This window comes from Passer domesticus, chromosome 2 (assembly GCF_036417665.1).
Source record: "Passer domesticus isolate bPasDom1 chromosome 2, bPasDom1.hap1, whole genome shotgun sequence".
NCBI lineage: Eukaryota > Metazoa > Chordata > Aves > Passeriformes > Passeridae > Passer > Passer domesticus.
Window position 1 is genome coordinate 26612427 of NC_087475.1, and position 23582 is coordinate 26636008.

At 34.8% G+C, this 23582-nt stretch overlaps 1 protein-coding gene across 6 annotated transcripts in view; it reads left to right on the forward strand.

Annotated features, from left to right (window-relative positions):
* The window catches only part of ATP11A (ATPase phospholipid transporting 11A), a 119401-nt gene that overhangs the window by 74262 nt on the left and 21557 nt on the right, over positions 1–23582 (forward strand). For 5 of the 6 annotated variants that reach the window (XM_064407835.1, XM_064407834.1, XM_064407836.1 and 2 more), the window contains exons 6-23: positions 592–720; positions 1225–1328; positions 3914–3964; positions 5390–5454; positions 5839–5920; positions 7197–7347; positions 8540–8737; positions 11147–11320; positions 12698–12861; positions 13159–13230; positions 14783–14856; positions 15104–15207; positions 16888–17069; positions 17543–17794; positions 19672–19846; positions 21084–21186; positions 21447–21592; positions 22568–22627. In XM_064407835.1, the coding sequence (XP_064263905.1) occupies positions 592–720; positions 1225–1328; positions 3914–3964; positions 5390–5454; positions 5839–5920; positions 7197–7347; positions 8540–8737; positions 11147–11320; positions 12698–12861; positions 13159–13230; positions 14783–14856; positions 15104–15207; positions 16888–17069; positions 17543–17794; positions 19672–19846; positions 21084–21186; positions 21447–21592; positions 22568–22627 (2286 nt within the window). The remainder of the gene's footprint in view (positions 1–591; positions 721–1224; positions 1329–3913; positions 3965–5389; positions 5455–5838; positions 5921–7196; positions 7348–8539; positions 8738–11146; positions 11321–12697; positions 12862–13158; positions 13231–14782; positions 14857–15103; positions 15208–16887; positions 17070–17542; positions 17795–19671; positions 19847–21083; positions 21187–21446; positions 21593–22567; positions 22628–23582) is intronic. The other variant, XM_064407837.1, reaches the window with a different exon arrangement.

The window sequence follows — 23582 nt, forward strand, 5'->3', positions numbered from 1 at the left end:
CAAAAATATAGAAAAACTCATTTTTCTTGAATGATTTGCATGAATATTTTGAATTTGTAATTGGTTGGCTGTTCTGTTGCAACATTCTAACATGCTGTAAAATATTGCCTGTGTTTCTATGAATAAAAATTATTTTGCTCACCTTTAAACATGGATAGAAATGGGATGGACTTCTTAAAGTGGACTTCTTAAAAATTCTGCTAAAAATGTATCCTGTTTCCATCAGCAGATTAAATTACTGGCTTTTTCTGACACTCTTTCAGCGGTGTCTAAGAGCAGCTTATATCCTTCTGGTTTTGAAACAGTTTTGTTGTATTTAGTCTTAAAACAAAGATAATATCTTCCATCTTTGAAATAATGTTGCAAAACTTAATAAGAGAGTAGTTGCAGGGTGTCAGAAACAGTAGATCTCAGTCATTCTGCAAGGTATAATTCAGTTTTCCAGCAATATCTCTGTAATTCTTTACTGTTCTGGTAAAATGGTGGTGTAAATAAAAACTGCTGAATTTTCAATTACTTATGTTAATCTAGGAAATCTGAAATTAGGGCTCCTATATATGTGCATTTTATTTTCTTGTGTTTTTTCCTTAGGTTGGAGATATTGTAATGGTAAAAGAAGATGAAACATTCCCATGTGATTTAATATTCCTATCGAGTAGTAGAGGAGATGGAACATGTTTTGTTACAACAACTAGTTTGGATGGTGAATCCAGTCACAAAGTAATTAAATGTTCTACATTTTCTTTCTAAGGCAAAGTTTGCTTTTAATTTTTGACACAGACCACAATATGACTTCATGCTTATATGTGTAAGCAGGTACAATAATTTGTGTCATTTATGTTTCTACCATATGACTTCATTTCTATTAAAGTAATATTATTTTATAAAAAGTTTTAAGACATTAATTTGTGATTTTGTTTGTGTCCAGTATAGGCATGCAGATTACAGTGGTAATGCACTAATGTTTTGTACTTCTATGCTTTCATAGTGACCTGATTTATGAATACACTGCAGGGTACTCTCACATAAGTGTATAATCATTAAAAAAGGGTGGAAAACACCATGTAAGAAGATGCCCAAATAGGAGCATTTAGAGATGCTTCTTATCTGAATTATGTGCTCTTACATAAGTTAGTAAATTTCATGATCTGCAGTGTATGTACAGAGTAATGTCTTGTGTATCTGTTCTTTTTTATTTTATTTACATGTTTTTATTGATTCCAGACTTACTATGCTGTTCAAGACACAAAGGCATTTCACAATGAACAGGAAATCGATGCACTACACGCTACCATTGAATGTGAACAACCTCAGCCTGACCTTTATAAGTAAGACAATAATTCTTACCTGTTTCATTTAAGGTACCTGAGCAATAAATCATTAAAAATCATAATGAAAGGATGCAGGCTGCATCTCTCTGATTAGAGTGAGCCCCAGAGTGAGCCTGAAGTCAGGTAGGTCTTCCATCCATACTCCTTTTGTGCAGGTAGCTCCCTAGGTGTGCTCTGGGGTAGTAATTTCCAAAGGGGGATGGCACAAAGCAGTCCACTGAGGAATGTGGTGAAAATTTTAGAACTTCAGTTTTTGGGGTTTTTTTAAATACAAAAATGAAGAAGAAGTTAAGATTTACTAATACTTAGTATACTTTTTGATATTGGTACCCATACCCTCTCTGTATGTCACATAGAATTTGTGAGGTTCTCCAGAGGACAGGGTGTGCCACAATATGGAGAGGTTGCCTGTGGCACTCACTCCTTTGCTTTCAGCATATTGCGAAGTATTGTCATTTATGTGTACTCAGTTAAATTTACAGATTATATGATCTAGTTTTAAGTAAAATAACACTCACAAAATGCTGAAGTGGCCTTAAAAGGGTTTGCAAAGATATTGCAGATTGAAGATAATAGTAACAGTCTAGCACAAATGAATAGTAAGTAAATGACAAGCACTTCTAGTCCTGGTACAGAACTTCATCAGTCACATTGCAAAGTAAAGCCACTCTCAATCTAATCAGATCTGACAGGACGTCAGCCACAAAAAATTTAAATTGTCAAGACTATTTGAAACACAGATTTTCATCTGCTGTTGTTAGCCATGAGCCTCATACCATAGGCTTTGAAATATTGGCTAATGACGGCATGACACCATCATGATTAGGAAAACACTTCAATGCAGAACATGAACAAAAATGTCTACAGTTGTATAAAGTCATACAATGCTCAGTATTTTACAAAAGAACTGTACACAATTCCACTAAACCTAATGAGAAATCTTGAGAAGCCCCTTTTGAGGTTTTTTTCTTAATGGTAATACAAGAAGTCCTGTACCATTGAGAGAACACTTGTTTTTTCTGCCACAGTAAAAAATAGTTGAAATAATACACAGAAAACAATAATGCACTCTTTTGACAGCAAATACTGTTGGAAGATGCAGAAAAAACATCGCTTATTTCTGAGGTGTGAAGTCATCTCTTTTCTGTGATCTTGGTGATTAAGAAGCTGGTTTAAGAAATCTGCTTAAGAACAGGTTCTTCAGAGTATCAAGTCCGTCACTTGCTTGATCCCTTTTTTAAATACTTGGCTCTCAAAGTGAATGACTGCAGGTTGAAACTCATGCTATTATAGATGGTGAAATTCTTTCAGAGGGCTGTTGACACAATAATGAAAATGTTAATTGGTAGTCAGCTTGTATCTCTGCTGATTCTAACTTAAAACTTTTTTCCAAAGGCATATGGTTATTTTTTATCATGATGCATCATAACCAACTGTACATTATTGTCTTCAGATGTGGCCCTGCTGTGTTGTATGTTCTCTAAGCAGACAGGTTACCACTCCTGTGAGCATCAGAGCTTCCATTTCGGGGTGACAGGCCCACCAGCTCCCCACAGCTTCCTCTACCATTGAGAGCCCTAATGTCCAGCTTAATCCCCTTTGCATTAAGTTATCCACTTGGACAGTGGATAACCTAATACCTAGGTTATTGCAAATACAGTGTACTGAGTCTGGCTGGAATGAAGTCAGTTCCCTTCATAGCAGCCAGTGTAGTGTAGTGTTGTTGCTCTGAGACTAAAACAGCATTAATTGCACACCATGGTTTTAGCTATTGTTGCTAAATTTTTCAGTGTCAAACTTTTTGTTCCTCGTTTTGCCCCTCCAGCAAATAGGCTGGGGGTGAGCAAGGGGCTGGGGATGGACACAGCCAGGATGGCTGGCCTCAGTTGACCAGAGGGTCTGTGCCATAGTGTCATGCTCAGCCATAGAACCAGGGGCAGAGGGCAGTCTTCCAAAGCAGCTGTTGCTTGGAGACTGGCTGGACATCGGCTGGCTCATGGCAGCTGGTGAGTGGATGCCTTTGTGTCACTTGTTTTTTTCCCTTCACTTATTAAACTGTCAAACTCTTGCTTTTGCTCTTGTAGTTCTGTTCCCTGTCCTGCTGGGGAGGGAAGGAGCCAGAGGCTGATGGGTGCTTAGCTGCTATCCAGGGTCAAGCCACTACATACAGATAAAATGAACTGACAAATATTAAGAGGAAGAATTACTTACTGGCTCTATGCTTTGGTTTTAATTTAGCTGTAGGCTTTAGAGGTTGTAAAATATAGTAATTGCACTGACTTATCTCAGGTAGTTTAGGGAATAAGATTTTTTATTTATTTTTCATGAGTCTACTTAGATTTATCTCTATTTTTTACACCTCTTTATTTGCAAAATTTATGTCAAGTTACCATTCTATGTATTTTTGTATTTTTATGTTTTAAGTGTATATCTATATGTATCTCTTATGTTCTTGTTCATGTTCTGGATAGTTGGAGCCTGTTCAGTTGGAAAGTGTTCTCTGTGGTACATACTTTCTAGTAAATATTTCTTAAATAATCTGTTAGCAGTACTGTTAAACTACCTGTATATTTCCCTTTCAGATTTGTTGGTCGAATAAATGTTTACCATGATAGGAATGAGCCTATTGCAAGGTGGGGAAATCCAGAGTTTCTGCACATTTAAATATTTCACAGTTCAATATGTATCAATAATGAGAATTACCTTCAGTTCACCAACATTGTGCTGCTATGTTTTAGTGATAAAGTATTTTTCTCTTAGAAAATCACAGACTGCTAGTTCATAAATAATTGATATTTTATCTTCTAATCATATTTCTCTTCTTTAGTATTTTAATGTCTTTATTCAACTTCAATTTTATCTGATATGTATTTAGTTTGTAAATTATTTTGATAGCACTTATAAAATACTGCCCCATTAGTGTGAGATCTTGTTAGTGCACTAAACAATATAAATAGTATCACTTGTGTATTTAATTTTTCTTAAATTTTGAAGGGTTTGAACATGTCAAATAATTTTTTTGTGTAATTTTACCAAGTGTGTTTGTACTTCTGTGTAAAATGTTCATAGTGCTGTGTGTTCAAGAGAGGCAACATCCAACTTGCTGTACCTGATTTTGTTCTGATTCTTGTCACAAGAGGCAAAGCAGTAGTAGAGAAAAGCTACTTGCTGGGGTGATATCCTAGATCCCATCATGTGGGGAGTTAGGCTGTGCTGGCTAAGTGCCTTTCTAACCTCAGTGTGTCTATAGATACATTATTTTCTGTCACAGTCTGCTATGGAAACTGTCAATTGATCTGGGTCATTCGTGTAACATTGTTCCACTAGTCTCTTGAAAGTAGTTTCAGGTTTTACATCAGCATTGTAGCCCTGTTTGTTTGGAGTTCCTTGATTTTTTTGGGAGTTTCATACCACAAGTACACTTTGAATAACATTGGAAAACACAGAATGTACTCATTGGTTTGATTTTTATTGCTGTATAGAAAGAATCTGACAATTCTGCATGCGGTCTGTCTGTAAAGTAGTCCTTGGCTTTGAACTCATATGCAGATTAGTGGATGTATGATGTTCTAAAATATTTAAACTTCATTGAGGTCCTTACATTAATTCCTGTACTCTTCAATAAATTAATTTACCTGTATTTATCGGCATTTAAAAAAATGTTTACAGCAAGTATCAAAAATATCTTGTATGCCATTTAAAATAAAATGGAGGAGTGCATTGTCCTTAAGAAGCTGTAACATACAGAACACTATATAAGCCTAAAAAATAACAGAATTAATATTTTTAAAAATAAGTACTGTGCAATTATGATGTTGAGTCTTTATTTGGGTGTCTATGTATGTGGGATTTAGGTGCATTGGTTTAAGACTTGAATTGTGAAATTCTGAGCTTAATTTTCAGCATCTGTTTATCTATTTTTAATTTTCACTTTAAAATTTTAAATATGCCTTGTAATTTTTTTAAAATAAAAGGTTTTTAGCAAAACAAATTTCCTGTTTTATGTGACTGATGGTTTTCTCTAAATGTTTAAATTTTGTAATACTTACCTTTTGCAGGCCATTAGGATCTGAAAATCTGCTTCTTAGAGGAGCCACTTTAAAGAACACAGAAAAAATCTTTGGTAAATATTTCTGTTGACTACTTTAACAGACCCTGAAGTAATGAGCGAACACCAAACAAGGTTACAAGCTTACAGTTACTACTGGGCTTATGATTTCTATTGCATCACTTGTTTTACAGCTTTTTAATGAGGTTTAATACTGTTACATAGAAACACTCTAGCAATTGGAAACTGTGACTGGAATAGGATGTAAATGCTGCTTAAAATTTCTAAGTACCAAGATAATTAAGCCATTTCTAATTTTGGGTTGTCATCCAAATCTGTGGTTTCTTTCTTCAGACTAAAGAATTAAAGAAATGACAGAGTATAATAATCTAATGAATTGTGCTCTTTTGAAGTTACTACACTGTGCAATCTTTAGTAAAACAAGTTGTCTAATTTCAGGTGTTGCTATCTACACTGGCATGGAAACTAAGATGGCATTAAATTACCAATCAAAATCACAGAAGCGATCTGCTGTAGAGAAGTAAAATTTCTAATACTTATTTTGGGGTTTGAAAGCTGCATGTTTAAATGGTGCAAATCAGATTTTTTTTTCTCTGAAAATGTATGTTTCACTGATTTAAATGAAAGAAAAGAAGTAGAGAGACTTAAAATTTGCTTATTTTTAAATAATTTTTTACTTATAATGCAAGTTATATAACACCGTATAAATGAGGTTCTCAATACAAATTATTCTTGTTAGGTGTTAAAAAAAAAAAGTCATTTTGATTTAATGCTTAGCTCTTTAATGTATGATGTTTTGTTATTCTATAAGACATTTCTTTCACTATTTAAAGTACATTTACTGACAGTTTTCTGAGGTTGTGTTTTTTATTATCCTAGCATTCAATGCTTTTCATTGCAATTAAGTCTTGAATTCAGTAAAAATAACTTTTTTAATGCACTTCAGGTTGGATCAGCTGCAGTAACAATGCTTGTCTGTGGCATGTTTTCCATGGTTTAGCTGAAATTAACAAGTTCCACACAGACATATATGATGGGAAAGTATGACAATGCTATCCTTAAGGAGTGAGCTGACATTGATTGCTTACTATTTTCTATTCCTACTCTATCTGAAATCATCAGCTCTGAGTAAGGTGTCCAGCCTTGTGAAAAACAAGATGTCATTGATTAAGGCAAGATGTACTGACCAGCTGACAGCCTTTCTCTTATGCAGCGACTGAGAAATGATGATGTGTCTCTTTCTGTTGTTATTGGTGTATAACCCATGGCTTTTAGTTCATGCCCATCATTAATGAAAATATAATCTTAAATGCAAAATGTTCTTGCTTTTTTTTTAGATCTGCCTAGAGTCAAAAATCTTAAAGCTACATAGCAATATGTTCTTTGTTGTTTTTTTTATTTCTTTAAAAGTACTTATGTGAGTGATCTTATAATGATTCAGCGAAGTGGCATGAAAAGGACTGCAGATTCAAGCCCAGTTATTCTGTTACGATTCTATCTATACTGTTGTTTTCACTAATATACTAATTTTGGTGATTTGTCATACGTATTTTGGAAACAACTATAAAAATGGAAAAATAGGAATTAAAAATAGAAAATAGTGCAGTTGTAAATTTTAATGCAGTAATATTTTTCCTCATTGGAAAAGCACTTTGGAAGAGTCATTGAACATCTTAGCATTGTTAGACTTGCAGCAAATATTAGACTGATGTATAACAGACTGAGTATAACATCTTCTGATAAACTCTGTAGTTTATATGCTAATGGAATTCTTATTTTGCCCTTTTTTTTTTTAGATCAATGAATGTATTTCTTGTTGTATACCTCTGTATTCTCGTCAGTAAAGCACTAATAAATACTGTTCTGAAGTATGCCTGGCAGAGTGAACCATTTCGTGATGAGCCATGGTACAATCAGAAAACAGAGCCTGAAAAGAAAAGAAATTTGGTATGGAAATAAATTATAATACCAAGAAAGTTACCCAAAACCCTTAATTTATAGGAATTTATAGAGAGTTTTCTACTGAAAAGTATATACAGCCTGCTTACTTACCAGTCATGCTTTTTTGCTGACAGTGGTGGTAATGTACTTGCAGAAAGCTTGTATGTTAAATTTTTGCCCCTAAGTTGTATGTGTGAATTTAACTGATGAGAAAAACTCTAGTTTAATATAAAAAGCTTCATGAAAGTGTTTTGGAGCTGCTTATTATTTATATAAATTACTAAAGAATTGACCTCTCGCCAAGAAATACAAGGGCTGGAAGGAGTCCCACAGCTATTGGCAGTCCTGTAAGAGACATGTTCAAAATAATCCACTGTGGGAATCTCCATAAAAATGCCCCTCCACAGCTTACTTTCATATTGCTCTGTTATGAGTGCATCAGAAAGCATCAGTCACCAGTGCCAGGTGTTCTTACAGGAACAAGAACATTGTCCTGAATGGATACCCACAGGATCCAAAGCAGTGAACTGAACCCTGCCCTACAGGAAGCACAATATTAATTTCACTAAATCCTCCCAGTCAGACTAGGGGAAAATTTGCTTCCTTACCCTGAATGCATGAGGAGCACATGCTAGGCAGGCATTCTAGAGCTCACATTACCACCAGCAGCACTGTCTCAACCTGTAGCTTCACCAATCTCCACCACTGAAAAATTGAGCCAGGTTATCTGCATACACTGTGCTTGTGTTGAGAGTGGGAAAGGAAGCCCTTTATTTATTTATGAAGTGCTGCTGCCTGAAAGTTATGTAATTTGGTAATCCTTGAAGGAGTTACTGTGGAACTATGCTATTTTTTTGGTAATTTTTGAATGTGCCTGTTAATGTTTCCCTTGTTCCCCAAAAATCTTCAGCATGCTTATTAGTTGCTCTAGAACTTTATAATAATGCTATGTAATTGCATTCTACACCTGTATATCTCTAAAGAAAAATGCAAATTTCAATGAAAAGGCTCTATTGCATGCCAGTTGTGATGTTATAAATCATGAAGGTTTACATCCTGTGCTGAACTGTGAGCTATGAAAGATGTTGCTTATTGTTCAAAAGTTATTTGAAAAAACTGATTTGTAAATACATGTAGTAATCTTGCAGTGTTTAATGGTACATGAAAAATCAATATTTCCATCTTGTTTCTTTGTCAGTTTCTTCAAGCTTTTACAGACTTCCTTGCATTCATGGTTCTTTTCAACTACATTATTCCTGTCTCCATGTATGTCACTGTGGAAATGCAGAAATTTCTTGGTTCTTATTTCATTGCGTGGGATGAGGAAATGTTTGATGAGGGTACAGGTGAAGGACCACTGGTGAACACTTCTGACCTCAATGAAGAGTTGGGACAGGTAAATTTAATTGAATTTTACTTTTTTCAACTGTTTCTACTGTAAGTTATTGTTTTAAAATTGTTACTTCAAGGTTTTTTAGTTTTGTTTTATTTTGGGGTTTTTTGCAGCTACATGTGCATTTTCTTTAGTGATGATTAGTTTTAAAAATAAAATCTGAGATATTTTTGTTTTCAGAATCAAAAATTCTAATTTCTCGCCCAGTCAGTGAAATTGAATTAGTATTACTGTAGTATTAAGAAATAAACACTTCCTCTCCATTGATTATAGAGGGAAATTATATAAGCATCTAGCTTCCTTAGATTAAAAATTAGATACAAAAAAACCTCCCCAAAACCCTTTTTATCTGACTAGACTGATACTGCATCTCCAGACACAAGTTTCACCCATTAAAATGATAATTGTCAGTCTAATTTTTGAAAAGAAATTCCGTTCTGTGTTAAGAAAATCATCACCTTGAAAGAGATACAGATAAATTTTGTTTGATAAAATATTTAAGATCTCAGTTAAATATGTTTGCATAGGTTTTTCAAATAAATAAATAAGATGTTGTATTTCTTTCTAGTCAAACAGGTAATAAAGGTTTTAAGGATCTATCTATTTGGATTAAAGGTGGTACCAGGTATTTCATTATTATGGCAGACAATTGACATTGCCTCCAATAAGATCCTGAAAGAGGATCTGCTGAATTACAGCCTGGATGAGCAGGCAGTGAGGTGGATTGGACATGGGGTGAGCAGAGGGTGGTGGTGAGCAGTGCACAGTGGGAGGCCAGTATCTAGCAGTGTACACTGGAGGTCAGTACTGGCTCCCATCCTGACCATGAATGATTTGGATGACTGGGGGCCATCCAGCTGGAAAGCAGCTTTGCATGAAAGGACCTGGTGTCTTGATGGAGATCAAGTTCAACGTGAGCCAGCAGTGTGTCCTTATGGCAAAGAGGGCCAGGGGTACCATGGGCTGTGTTAGGCAAAGTGTTGCCAACAGGTCAGAGGAGATGATCCTGCCCCTCTCCAGGCCTCACCTGGAGTGCTGTGTCCGGCTCTGGGCTGCCCAGGACTGACACATGGGCATACTGCAGGGAGCCTAGTGAAGGGCCACAAAGACAGCCAGGGGACTGGACTTTGCATGGCTCATGCAGACAGGTAGGGAGAGCTGGGACTGTCCAGCCTGGAGGAAAGAAGATTCAGGGAAGATTTTACCAATCTATACAAATATCTCAACAGGAGGGTACTAAGAGGATAGAGCCAGGATTGTCTCAGTGGTGACTCTAGAGGCAGTGAGCACAACCTGAAATTGGAGGGTCTATCTGAACATGAGGAAACACTGTGACAAAGCAACACACTGAATGACTTGATTGAGAGCATTTTGTAAATTTTATGATGAAACTGAATGTAGGGGTTGAGATGAAAAAAATCCATATAAATCCTATCCACTCGGAAAAAAGTTTAATTGCGGGTATTTTGTCCACAGATAAAAGCCACCATAAAATTTGGCATTTGCCTTTTCAGATTAGTGCATATTATAAAAGTCGATCTCAGTGGAAAGCGTGCATAATTAATGATGTTTTTGAAGACTGAGCAAAAATTTATTTGGTTTTTAGTTTGCTCAGTGCACTGCATAAATAGAGAAGTTTGATAAACAATCTGATGAATTCTAAATAATAGCCTTATTTTCAGTGTTTAGTTCCTTACCTTACATCATTTTCTTACTTTATCAAATATGACATGCAGTATGTATACGATACCTACATCCAGGATCCAAAATGGAGCCAATCTAGTTCTTCTAGTTGATAGTTCAGATTTTGGTTTTAGTTCTAATGTTGTTAGACTTAAGCACTGGGGCTCATTGTAAAAGATGAAGTTAATGAAAAATTCAATATTGAGACAGAATGAGTGTTTCCAGGGCAATTACAGTGCCCAGGCGTATAACTGTATGTGTCCACAGTCCTGATTTAAACTAACATAATTGTAGTGGGGAATTCTGATACTACCCTAAAGACTGTTCTGGCAGTATAGAACAGTACTACGCATCAAGCATATGCATTAAATAGTAATCCCTGGGAAATGAAATTTGTATGCATTTTGTTTCTATAAATACCTGTCTTGCAGCAAGAAAGAATTAAAAACTAAAAAGGACCTAGAGAGAAGAGTGGAAGTAGGTTAAACACATCATTTACATCCATTATGAGGCAAAAGGTAGCATTACTTGATACTCTTGCAGGATAAAATCTTTCAGGGCCTATATTTCTATAAAGATAACTGCCAGAAGAAATTGTAGTGTTCCTTTTCTGAAAGAGCATAAGGATTTTCAAAGGAAGGTGTAGCCCAGTAATAAACTCAGTTTTGTTCAGAGACGTTGAAAATTCTGTTCATATTCCTGCGGTTTTTATTTTGTGCTTGTTTGCAGATTGAGTATGTCTTCACAGATAAAACAGGAACATTAACTGAGAACAATATGGAATTTGTAGAATGTTGCATTGAAGGGCATGTTTATGTACCACATGTCATCTGCAATGGCCAAATCCTCCATGACTGTACAGGCATTGATATGATTGATTCATCTCCAGGAGGTAGTGGCAAGGTATGATAACTTTTTCTGTTCTTGGTTTTTTACAATGAAACATGAAAATTCAACTGTACTGATGAAGGGAATGTTAGAAATCCAACATTCTTGAATTTTAATAATCAAAGTAGATAAATGCATAGACATTTTCATTTCCTAGTTAAGAGTAAGATTTAAAGGCTTAGTGGGAAGTTTCTCATTTTAATGCAGTTATAAAGCTAAGTTAAAACCCAAATATAGAACTTTCTCTGGTTAATAGCTACAGACACAGATAACTGGTTTCCATTTAACCTTAGCTACAACAGAGGAAGCAAGACAGGAAAATCCTCAAAGGGGAAAATGGGGGCTTAGTGCAATCACTTATTTAGTCATCACTGAGTGAAAATGTGACCAGAGAATGGTTTATGATCAAATTCAATTACTTTAAAATGTGACTTAATTTAGCCACCTCTGAAGTGTGCTACCTACAGCATATATGTATTGTGGCTATTTGCTATGTTGAAAGTTGAAAATTAGTTGAAAGTTTGGGAGTCTTCACATGTGAACAGGGTGTATATGGGCACAATAATTACAGCCAAAATACAATGAATTTTTTATAACATCAGTACAATATCATAGTCACACTCACTTCATGTCATGCCCTTCACTGTGACAAAATGAGGTCTCTTGAAATATGTTTGTGTAATTCAGCAGCCTTATGTCTCTCACCCATGGCCCTCAGAATGTGGTCCCAAGGTGTGCTGAGTTTTTATCTTGGAATCACAATGGCACAGTTTGTATTTAACAGCACACAGGAATAGATTTCAGGCACAAAGACAAAGATATAACACACACAGATATCCATGAAATAGAAATCTCTTTCTGGTGCCAGGAGCTGTCATTACCAAACCATCTGAAATTTTAGAGGAAGTGGTTGGCTGGAGCTGCCAAAGTATGTGCACTTCAGTGATTTATTTAGTTCTGAGGGGTGTTCAAGCTGCTCAAGAGATTGAAATCTGTAAGCCCTTCTAAGACCTGTGCTCCAGGTACTACATCCTTCTGTGTGAGCTCAGGACATTTAAATGATACCTTGACTAGTACTTAATTAATGCAAGTTGTTAAAGTTTAAGCAAAAGTGAAGAAAAAACACCTTCAGCTAATCTAGGGATTCAGAGGAGGTAGAAGATGCACGCTGGGGGTTTTTAGCATCATTAGCTTGACTGGGATGGCAATCCTAAGGGGACAAACAGCTGTGGCACAATTGTGAGGTTACCACAGGGAAAGATCTGGCTCCCTGTCAAGGAGCCTGCCTTTGTCTGATTAATAATCAGCAGTAATCAGTGATATCGGTCACCTCCCAGAAGAAGAGTTTTCAAGTGATAACATGTAATGACAACCATTAATTTTATTTTTCAGGAGAGAGAGGAGCTATTTTTCCGAGCTCTTTGTCTCTGCCACACTGTTCAGGTAAAGGATGATGATAGTGTAGATGGTTTGAAGAAAAACCAGGTACCAAGAAGACCTTGTATATATATATCATCATCACCTGATGAAGTTGCTTTAGTTGAAGGAATACAGAGGTACGTGTGTACTTAGGTATTATATTTTTCTAAACTACAGATCTAATCACTGAAGTTCAAATTTGTTTTCAGAAGAAAAATCGTAATAACAAACACCAAGTAATCTTCAGCTGATTGCTTTCTTAACATGAATTCATGAATGTTCATAGCCTAAAATCAACTAAAAACTTATTGGGATTTTGGTGTTGGGTTTGTTGTGGGCTCAGTCTTAAATCCTTAACTTAATCCTTAAATGCTTAAACTGGTTAATTGTATATTTGTTGCATTCATTCTTTTGTTCTGTGTTTCTTTTTACAGACTTGGTTACACCTATCTAAGACTGAAAGACAATTATATGGAGATCTTAAATCGGGAAAATAACATAGAAAAGTGAGTGGTTAAAATATAACAAAATAGACTGATGAGTTTTTGTTGATGTGTTTAATAAACTATTGTTTCCTTACAGATGAATTTTTAAGTCATGAAAGCCAGGAACCTTGCATTTTAGTAGAAAAATAAAGAAAATTTAGTAATTTTAATTACTTTCACTTTTTTTTACATTATATGCAGTATAAAATATTGATATGACAATGAAGGTGTGATGTGGGATTCATGACCTAATCTAATAGTTCCTGATGGTTTTATATATTCTTAATAGAAAATGCTGTGTATGAAATTTGCTGTTCACAGATAATCCATGGAATTTACAGGAGGGTAATATCTGTAGAATAAATTTTGTGGAACATAGTATGAGTCAAATTTTCAATAACATTGAAATAGTACAGCTGTTTCATGGTATGTACATACCCTTGAAAATTTACCTTACACTTCTCTAGATGTTTGGTGGTTAAGTCTGTGGTATATCTGCATCTTCCTGCTTGGGTACCCTGCTAACTGTGCAGGGACTCTTGGACACAAGTATAGGAACCCTGCTGTTACTTTACCCCCTTTTAGGATAATGTGGAGACTTTCTAGGCTCAGCTCATAAGAACTGGAGTCAGTATCATTTGGTGACTCAGAAGAAATCACTGTAATCATTGAGAATTTTCTCCCAAATGCATCACAGTTTGTAGACATAGGCCTGATGTAGCTTTGTACAGGTCTGAGTTTTCTAGGGTGTTAAAAGGACTTAGGACTGAAGGATCTAGTTAAACAAGCAGATTTGGATAGAGACGAATCCTGAAAAAGTTGGGATTAATGATTGGATTGCTTATGTTTGCTCTGGAAAAAGGGGGGCTCTCTTAAGTTAAGGGGAATGGATAACATAGTAAATGATAGAAGTATACAAACTGATTAAACTAAAACAGTGCAACAGGAGCTTGTGTTAATTTTCCACTTAAAAAGGGAAAGGAACATGTGATAAAATCAAATAATAGAAATAATGGCAAGTATAAAACCAGTAAAAAGAAATATTTTTCTATTCACTTGAATAAATTATCTGTCAACATTTGAGCAAGATTATGGAATTAGGTCAGCACATCTAGGAGATTAGGAATAATAAAAATTAGAAAAATATAAAATAAAGACTTGGGTGTAAGCATGCATTTCAAGTTCTAAAGCTATGTCTAAGTATTATACATAGAAACTTACTTTATAATTGGTACTGTGCTCTGCTGCAAGGTTTCTAGTCTTCTACTTAAATTAGAGTGACTGTACATCTGAGGATACTTAGGGACATCACAAGTTGTGTTTCAAGTAACTAAGAGCTAAGGGCTTTCCTTACTTACTATTTGTAACCTGCTGTTTCATTCTGTACTAGTTCCATATTCCATAGTACTCAACATAATCTTCCACGTTAGAAGTAATGTTTAATTTATGTGCTTGAAGTCATAATAACCAGTTTAGGAATCAAGAAAATAGAGTTTTGTAAAAAATAGTTCTGTGTCTGTTTCAGGTTTGAATTATTGGAGGTTTGCAGTTTTGATTCTGTGTTCTGTTTCAGGTTTGAATTATTGGAGGTTTTCAGTTTTGATTCTGTGAGACGGCGAATGAGTGTAATCGTTAAATCTTCAACAGGTAGGGCTGTCACATTCTGTTTGATTTTTTTGTCTCACTTGAATTTGTTTCTGATTTATCGGAGTTAAACATACACAGTCTATAAACATACACAGTCTGTATGGCTTTCTTTATAAAACAAGGGACCAGTATGAGTACAAATGTTACCAAAAAGTTAGAAGAAAATATTTTGAAAACTTACTAATTTGGATGTTTTTTGAAGAAAGTATATTTGGTCATTTTGAATTCCATATGCTGTCTCTTTTAGGTGATATATTTCTGTTTTGTAAGGGAGCAGATTCCTCCATATTTCCTAGGGTTAAAGAAGGTAAAATTGAACAAGTACGAGCCCGAGTACAACGCAATGCAGTGGTAAGATTCCATTTTATTGGTCTGTTCACGTGATATCAGTATCCAAAATAAATTCAGTGTTCTGACCTGCTGCTTTTTCTGCTACAAGATTTGTTTTTACAGGCACCAAGGTTATTCTATGCCAAGGTTCACTCAGGCTTTGTGGCTAGCAGTCTTTGTAACTCCTTTATTTGCATCTGTCCTCCATCTCATCTTCCAAATGTCAGTTGTGGTGTGATATGAATACATTAGATATGCCCAGCTCTGTGTTAAACCAGAGGTCATCAGTTAGCTCGTTAGTATGGCAGTTTCACAATAGTGGTTTGAATTAATTTTTGAATAGAAGAAAAGTGAAAAACAGTAAGTCTCTGTAAAAACTATTGCTAGTTTTAGCCCGCAGCCTTAGCAACTGTGATTTTCTGCCTTTGATTGCTTTATAAGCTCTGAGGAGACAGTGCAGTGATCATCAATATCTTATATTTTTGCTTGCTAAAAATCAGCTATGAACTGGCTGATCATCTTCAAAAGAAATTTAGAACTTGGTTTTATCTGAAAGTAGTATTTGGAGTGGTCAAGTATTGAATTTTGCTGTATCTGAAAATATGGAGAACTGATTGCAATGCAGGACAACTGCCAGTCTTACAATAGAGTATAATTTGCTGGCATCCAGTACTCAGACTGAAGACAAAGTATTATTACAGATATGTGGAAGAAAACCTGCTACAGTGTCACCTGCTTTTGTTTTGAAACAAAAAGATCACAAAATGTTTTACTAAGCTTCATTTTATGGGATGGCTGGCTGATAATTACAAATAAAAGAGGCTAATGAAATTGAAAAGTATTTACGTATCATATCCGTTCAGTGTCTGTCAAGAAAGAAATCCAGACCAGCACCTATTTATTCATCCTGCATAATTGGAAATAGGACTGGCTCCTGCACACAGTAGCCTCTCCAAGAACATACCTGGCACCTGTTTTTATAAATTCCAAGAGTCATGGAGATATTTGAATAATTGTCCTTATTGGTTTGGTAATAAATAACTATACAAAGACCTACTGGATGAATTAAAGTTAAGGAAGCTGAAGTGCCAGTTAAATGGTTTGTGAGAAGCAATATATAACTCAGATGGCAAAACTTTACTGTGTTTCTCCCTACCTTACACAATCTATATACTCCCTTTCATATTCATCACTCAGTTCAGAAGTTTGATGCAGTCTGAATCACCCACAGGTAAATTCTAGTTTTCACTTGATTGAAATGGTATAGTTGGATTTTCACTTTCGGTTCTCTTTGTGATGTTTGGTCCCTGTCTGTGGATCTGTTGCAACACAGCATCAAAATCAGATTCTGCAGAGCTACTATTTATTTTACTATTATTTATTCTGACTCATCCTGCCTAATTATACACATAGGAAAATAAACCTTTACCTTGACTTTGCCTTCTCATGTAATCTCATATATCCAGCTGCATCACTGGGCTGTTTACCTTCTAGAGATTGAGGCTGGTCCATCAGGTTGTAGCTGCTTCTGGAGCAGAACAGAATTAAGTTGAACCATATCCAATCCATACTATACTGTACTAGTCTATACATAGTCACTTCATGATGTTCCTTTTTCAAATCCTCCAGCATAAACACCAGCAAGAAGTCTAAGAAGAGTTTTTTAAAATGCATTTTGTTTCTTTTGATTGTGTTCTTTAGGAGGGACTGCGAACGTTGTGTGTTGCATATAAGAAGCTCACAGCAGAAGAATATCAGAATGTACAGAAGCTGCTGCAGAGTGCAAAGCTGGCCCTTCAGGAGCGGGATAAGAAATTGGCAGAAGTGTATGAGAAGATAGAAAGAGATTTTATATTACTTGGTGCTACAGCTGTGGAAGATCGGTTAGTTAGTACATTTCTTAGTTTCTTACTTTCAGTGATGATAACAAAGTAATTGAAGACTCTTTTTCTGCATTAGAGAATTTTTGGGAAACCCCTTATTTTAATTAATTCCACACCCTTAGCTCACTAAAGTTACATGTGGTAACTTTATAACCTAATAAGAAACTAATAATAGCTAAGTGTACAAAAATCAGTGTATTTGAACCATGTAATAATTTGTGGGTCGAGTTATAGTCAAAAGTTTCAGAAGGAAGGACTACAAAATGGGTATTGAGGAAATGAAGGAAGAATCTTTAGGTCTTAAAAAGATTCAAAAACATATACTAGTCCCCTAAACATTTTGGAGTCCTACTTTGGGGAAAATTCTTAGATCTGATAACTTCTATTGAAACTTTGTTTATGAAAATCTTTCAATAAAGACCTTTCTCATTTCCAAGCAGTCCATCAATGTATGTTGTCAATTGACTTTACAGACTACAAGAAAAAGCTGCTGACACTATTGAAGCACTCCAGAAAGCAGGAATTAAAGTTTGGGTTCTGACAGGAGACAAAATGGAGACTGCTGCAGCTACTTGCTATGCTTGCAAACTCTTCCGAAGAAATACACAAATACTTGAGCTAACCACAAAGAAAATTGAGGAGCAGAGTTTACACGATGTGCTTTTTGACCTAAACAAAACTGTCATAAGACAAAATGGCAGCTTAACCAGGGATACCTTCTCAGGGTAAGGAAAAAGTTGGATTTTCAGGCCAGAAATGGGCTTCTGGGCATCTTGCAAACAATGAAATTATGACTAATTACCTTAAGAACAGCAGTATGTTCCAGTTTCTGTTGCTAATGTATGAATTATTTTATGGCAATTAAGTATAAGCTTGTTTAGATAAATTTAGAGTTTCAGTCATGGTTTTTTATCTCATTTCTGGTACTACCTTAACTATTAAAATAAAAACCACAACTGATACTGTATTAATTTTTCCACCATAAAACTATTAGCAATGAGTTAATAAGCATTTGTGATACTATTTTAGCAGAGATTTTCTATAACTCATAGCCTTACAACTTCAATCTCTGGACCAGATAATTTTTCTTTGTTCTCCTTACAATTTATACCCCGTTGGTCTAATCAAGAACATTTGTATATTCAGTTAAATAAGTAATTTTTCTCCATGTCATCTGTACCATTTTCTTTAAGTACCACAGGTCTTACAAGGTGTGATCAAACATTTTTGTTTAACTTTTTGTGCAATGCCAAATTCTACGTGTTAAAGCTCTTCGGATTTTTTTTTTTTTACTTTATCTCCAGAGCTAGAGAATAGTACTAAGAAAAAAAAAGCAGGATTCTACCTATCTATTCAAATTCAGGCTAAAAATATTTCACTGTAATGCAACAAACATGCAGTACATTGCTTGAACTTCATAATGATACCTTTTCATTTGATATCATTGTACACCAGTGGCATTGGCCTATTTGTGCCAGGGCAGCAAAGTGGTGAAAATATCTGGGAACTGTTTTTAAATATAATTTACAGAATTTTAGCTTACTTGTCAAAACCAGCTTCTGTTCTAGTAAAAAAAAAGATGGAGACGTCTAAAATACATTATAATAAATATGTGTTTTTCTCACAAACACTGGTGTTGGAGAAACCATGGTTTTTGAAATCCCATGCACAGTAGTGTATAACCTTGGAACACTGAAAAGAGAGTAAAAATAAACCTCAGTGTACATTTATACAACATTCACTGTTGACCTGGTGCCTGAGGCTGCTGTGTAATGCAGGCAGATGCAAGGGTGCTCTGAAATAACTTGGCTGGATGCCACAGAAAATGGTTGCAGTCCAGACCATCTTATTTTCCCCATTGTTCAGCGTATGACAAAGTAGTGAATAAACTACTTCCTCTGACTGTGGTTACACTTCTAGCAATGGTCAAATTACTGCATACTGCTAATAGATTTTTATGGGTAAGAATATATTTTAATATTATAGGAAACATAAATAATTATTTTATTTTAGTATTAGGAATAAAAGTAAACCTGTATTTGACTTAGCCACTACTCTAAAGGCAAAAAAAATCTACACTCTAGATGTAGACAGTGGCTTTATCCATCTGGGCCAACAGGTTTCTTTTAGGCATTTTCTTCAAGGCACAATTTACTTCTGTAAAAAAAAATTATTTCCTCATCAGAGTACCAAAGGCCTTTCCACTTAACTTATTTTTCCTCTGTGTTATGGAATGTGCCACAAAATTAACTTTATTCCTGCAGCTTGGTTTACCTCACTGCAGTTCTTGGAACCTTTTCAAACCAAACTGAAAAGTCATTAATTATATACTTATACTCACTGGTCAAGTCACTGAGGTATCAGGTTTATGCATTCAAACTGGTGGAGCACTGTGAATATTTTCAACATAATTCAGAATTTTAAGATGTTGTAAATACCAGTCTTATACAAGGAATTTCAATTTTAGAAATTTATTAACTTTGCGGTATTCTATACTCATTATTTTTTCATTAATTGATTTTCACATAATTCTTATTGCCAGATTTTAAATGTGTCTGTGAATTTTATAGTGACACTTAGTTTATATTTTATCCCCAAACAGACTTTCAGCTGATACGCAAGATTATGGTTTAATTATTGATGGAGCAGCATTATCATTAATAATGAAACCAAGACACGATGGGAGCTCTGGTAACTACAGAGAGATTTTTCTTAATATTTGCAGGAACTGCACTGCAGTGTTATGCTGTCGAATGGCACCTCTGCAAAAAGCACAGGTTTGTGTTTAGTTTCATAATTACTTGTTAGCTTTGAACTTATGTAAATATTGAAGGTTAATACTCTGTATGACTTGCTGTGATAACTTAAGATGCTGCCACTCGTTTTTGTATCTTCTAAAATGGAAAAAGTGAAAAAAAAAAGGAGCAAGGAGAATTTCTGCTGGCAAGCAATTTAGATAATGGTATTGCTAAAACAGCACCCACCTGTGCATCTGAATTTGATTTAAATACATACTATTCAAATTTTATGGTTGGTATATGCCGGTATGAACATATTTAATAAATGAACTAACTGCTCTCTATTTAACATAACAAGGTTTGTATAGTCCACTCTTTTGACATGACAAGAACCTGTGTTACATATTACTGCAGAGTGATTTTTTTTCTCAGTTTTTAACGTAAGTGGAAAGCCAAGAAGAATCTAGACAAAAAAAAAAGTGTATGTTATCATATTTAAGTATACCTGACTGTTCATTTGTCATTTGTACCAAGTAAAAACATATCCTTCCATTACTGAAACCTCTCAAGATAGCTGAAGAACTTTTAAAGGAAAAAAGTACTGGAATATGCATTTGTCTTTTTTGTCAGATTGTCATGTCTTTTTCTCAGTGTGCAGGTACAGCATATGTAACTCTTATTCACACTAACAGATGTATTTAGCCAGCACTATAACTGTCTGGAAGTTTGTAGAAGTTTTTAGTTGCAGCTGAGTTGGTACCAAATTTACAGAAGTGATAATTTGTAATGGAGAGATTTGGAGTCAAGTTTTTAGACATTTATACAGTAGTTTTTATATGTATACAGAGTCCAATATATTTTCTTCAATGTAGGAAAAAAGTTCAACACAGATGAGAAAGCAGAAGTTTTTAGTCTTTCATTTCAAGATTTCTTTGAAATAGTGCATTCTGTCTCTGGAACCTTCTTAATTTATTGATGCACTGACACAGCATTAAGCAACCTCAACAACATCTTCCATTATTCAGCTCTTCCTTCCTTCTGTCCCATCTCTCTCAAAGTAGTTCAGAAGTATTTAAAAATATTTGGAACTATTCTTTGTAACATGAAGAAACTGTGATCTTTATGCATAGCTGGTGCATTGAGTAATAATTGCTTTTGTGTTCCTTCAGTGAATTTCTTATAAAACTGTCTTGTTAATATTTTTTTTAATGTTACACTTACACAAAATAAGCAAACCATTACAGAGGAGAGTTTCTAACACTATTTTTTTTTCCAGATTGTAAAGTTGATTAAGTTATCAAAAGAACATCCTATCACATTAGCAATTGGTGATGGAGCAAATGATGTCAGTATGATTCTAGAAGCTCATGTTGGTATAGGTAAGGCTGCTGCTTAGTATATTATTTCAAGTGAAATGACAAAACCCCTGTCTTTCTTAAAAATAGGCAAGCTCAAAGAATCAGCTTATATGTGTTATAGACCACGTTTAGTGCCTATATCCTAGGAACTGTATAAGATACAGTCATGATCTCCCATTACATCAGTACCATTGCATTATTATATCATTTTGCAATTTATTGTATCTTTTAAATAGCTCTTTAGTTATTAAATAGCTTCACCTCTGTTTTGTTTTTTAAAGGAATCATTGGCAAAGAAGGTCGTCAAGCAGCAAGAAACAGTGACTATGCAATACCTAAATTTAAACATTTGAAAAAAATGTTGCTTGTTCATGGGCATTTTTATTACATTAGGATATCTGAACTTGTGCAATACTTCTTTTATAAGGTAGGAGAATGCTTATTCCAATTACATAAACCTCAAAAACTTAAATGGTAATGTCTGACTGTATACAGTTTTTCCAGCTAATGGTACAAACCAGCAACAGTTCCATAAAGAGATTTTCTTGAATACCAGATGCAGTGCTGAAATGGGATAATTCATTTTATTCTGAGCATGAGGTGAAATAACTGTTATATAGTTAGGTTCTGTAATTGATGTTACATTTAAAACCAAAATTGTTAACTTATATTTTTGTATCCTGCAAATTCCATTTCAGACTGGTCTGCTTATTTCTAGTACCTTCCAGGTTGTCTCTATAGTGAACTTTTAAAGCACATTGGAAATAGTATTTGAGAGCTTAGACATCACTGCAAATTAAGTTATGCTAAATTCATTAGGATAGTGTAGGTGGAGAAAGTTCATAGTGAGCATCCCCCTATTTAGACAGTTGTGTTATTTCTGAATGTTGGCATCCAATCCAAGTTCTTTCAGTGAGCAATGAAGGATTATGGAAAGAACTGTCACAAGGTAATTCAGGGTTCTAGTGTTTGACTATAGGTATAATTGGGAGAGGATGGCATTTGGGGTTACAGCTAGAAACATCTTACAGTTGCTTTGCTGGTAACCATGCTAATCCATGAGTATCCGTGCTTGCTTATCATGGTTTATCTCCTCCTGCGGATTGTCTCTTTTTTGCTTTGCTTTAACTGAACTGTATTCCTGGATCCCAAATTTCACTGCCCTTGAATTTTCAAACTTTAACTTTGTAAGATTGTCTTGAAAATATTTGTAGTGTTTTTTTTTTCTAACAGTACTACTGCAAGATATGACTGTTGGGATTTTTAATATATGTAGTTTTGTCTACTGTTCCTGCAATGCCCACAATTGTTTAGTGTTATAAAACTATGATATACAGATCTATAGCGTTGTATATAAATTGGTGCTTGCATTTCGCTTGACAACAGTCACTTTGTTTTTCAGAATGTCTGCTTCATTTTTCCTCAGTTTTTATATCAGTTCTTCTGTGGGTTTTCACAACAGGTTAGTTGATCTTTTTCCATCAATGTAATATTATCTCTTTTGCTTTTTTTGTAACAAAAAAAAGGATCTTCCTGAAAATTTAGTGTTAATTTACAAAGAACAACATCACTTGTGGTTCTTATGGAATTCAGTGGCAATTGCATTTAAGTTACAGAAGTCAGTTTTATGAGTTATCATGAAAAAAGCAATGTTAAAGTCAAGGAATACAGAAATACAACATTTGGAAATGTCAGTGCAAAGTGAAATGTGTGTGGGAAATGTACAGTCAGTTAGATTTAAGCCTACAGGATGTGAATAGAGGAAATCCTGAAAGATGAGTAATTGAATCAGTTGTTCATTTTTAGAATCCAGAATGAAAATGAGACAATAAACTAGTCTTCTCTAGCATGAACAGCTATGCATTACAAATTTCAGATGAATGGCAGCATTCAATTAGTTGAAAAAAAATGTAAAAACTGAAAAAATAGAGGAAAAGTGAACTGTTGCTCACCAAAAACGTGCCATCATTCAGGAGATGATCCGGTATTTGCCTTCCTAAATTTTTGTTTCTTTTCTCACTTGCTCTCATCTAACTTGTGTAGAAAAGATCTACCTCTTCTTTCTTCTGAATGAGGAAGCAAAAAACAAAGGAACGAATGACTGAATTTAGACAAAAAGTGTTTATGTTTTCTGTATTAAATTGAGCGAGTGTTGGATTTAATTGGGAGAAAATAGTACTATTGCTTTGAATTTGTTGAAAGAAAGCCCCAGGAGGAGTTAAAATGACAAAAGTGTTTCTTCTGTTTTGGTTTCCATTTCAAACAGCCACTGAAAACTTTGTAGGTTTTATAAAGCATTATTACGATTTAGATATAAAAGCATGTGTTATGAAAATGTAGCTTAATTTTTTATCCTTTTGAGTGATAGTTTTGAATCATGAAGGGGGTTTTGATAGCAATTTTTCCAGAATAAATGA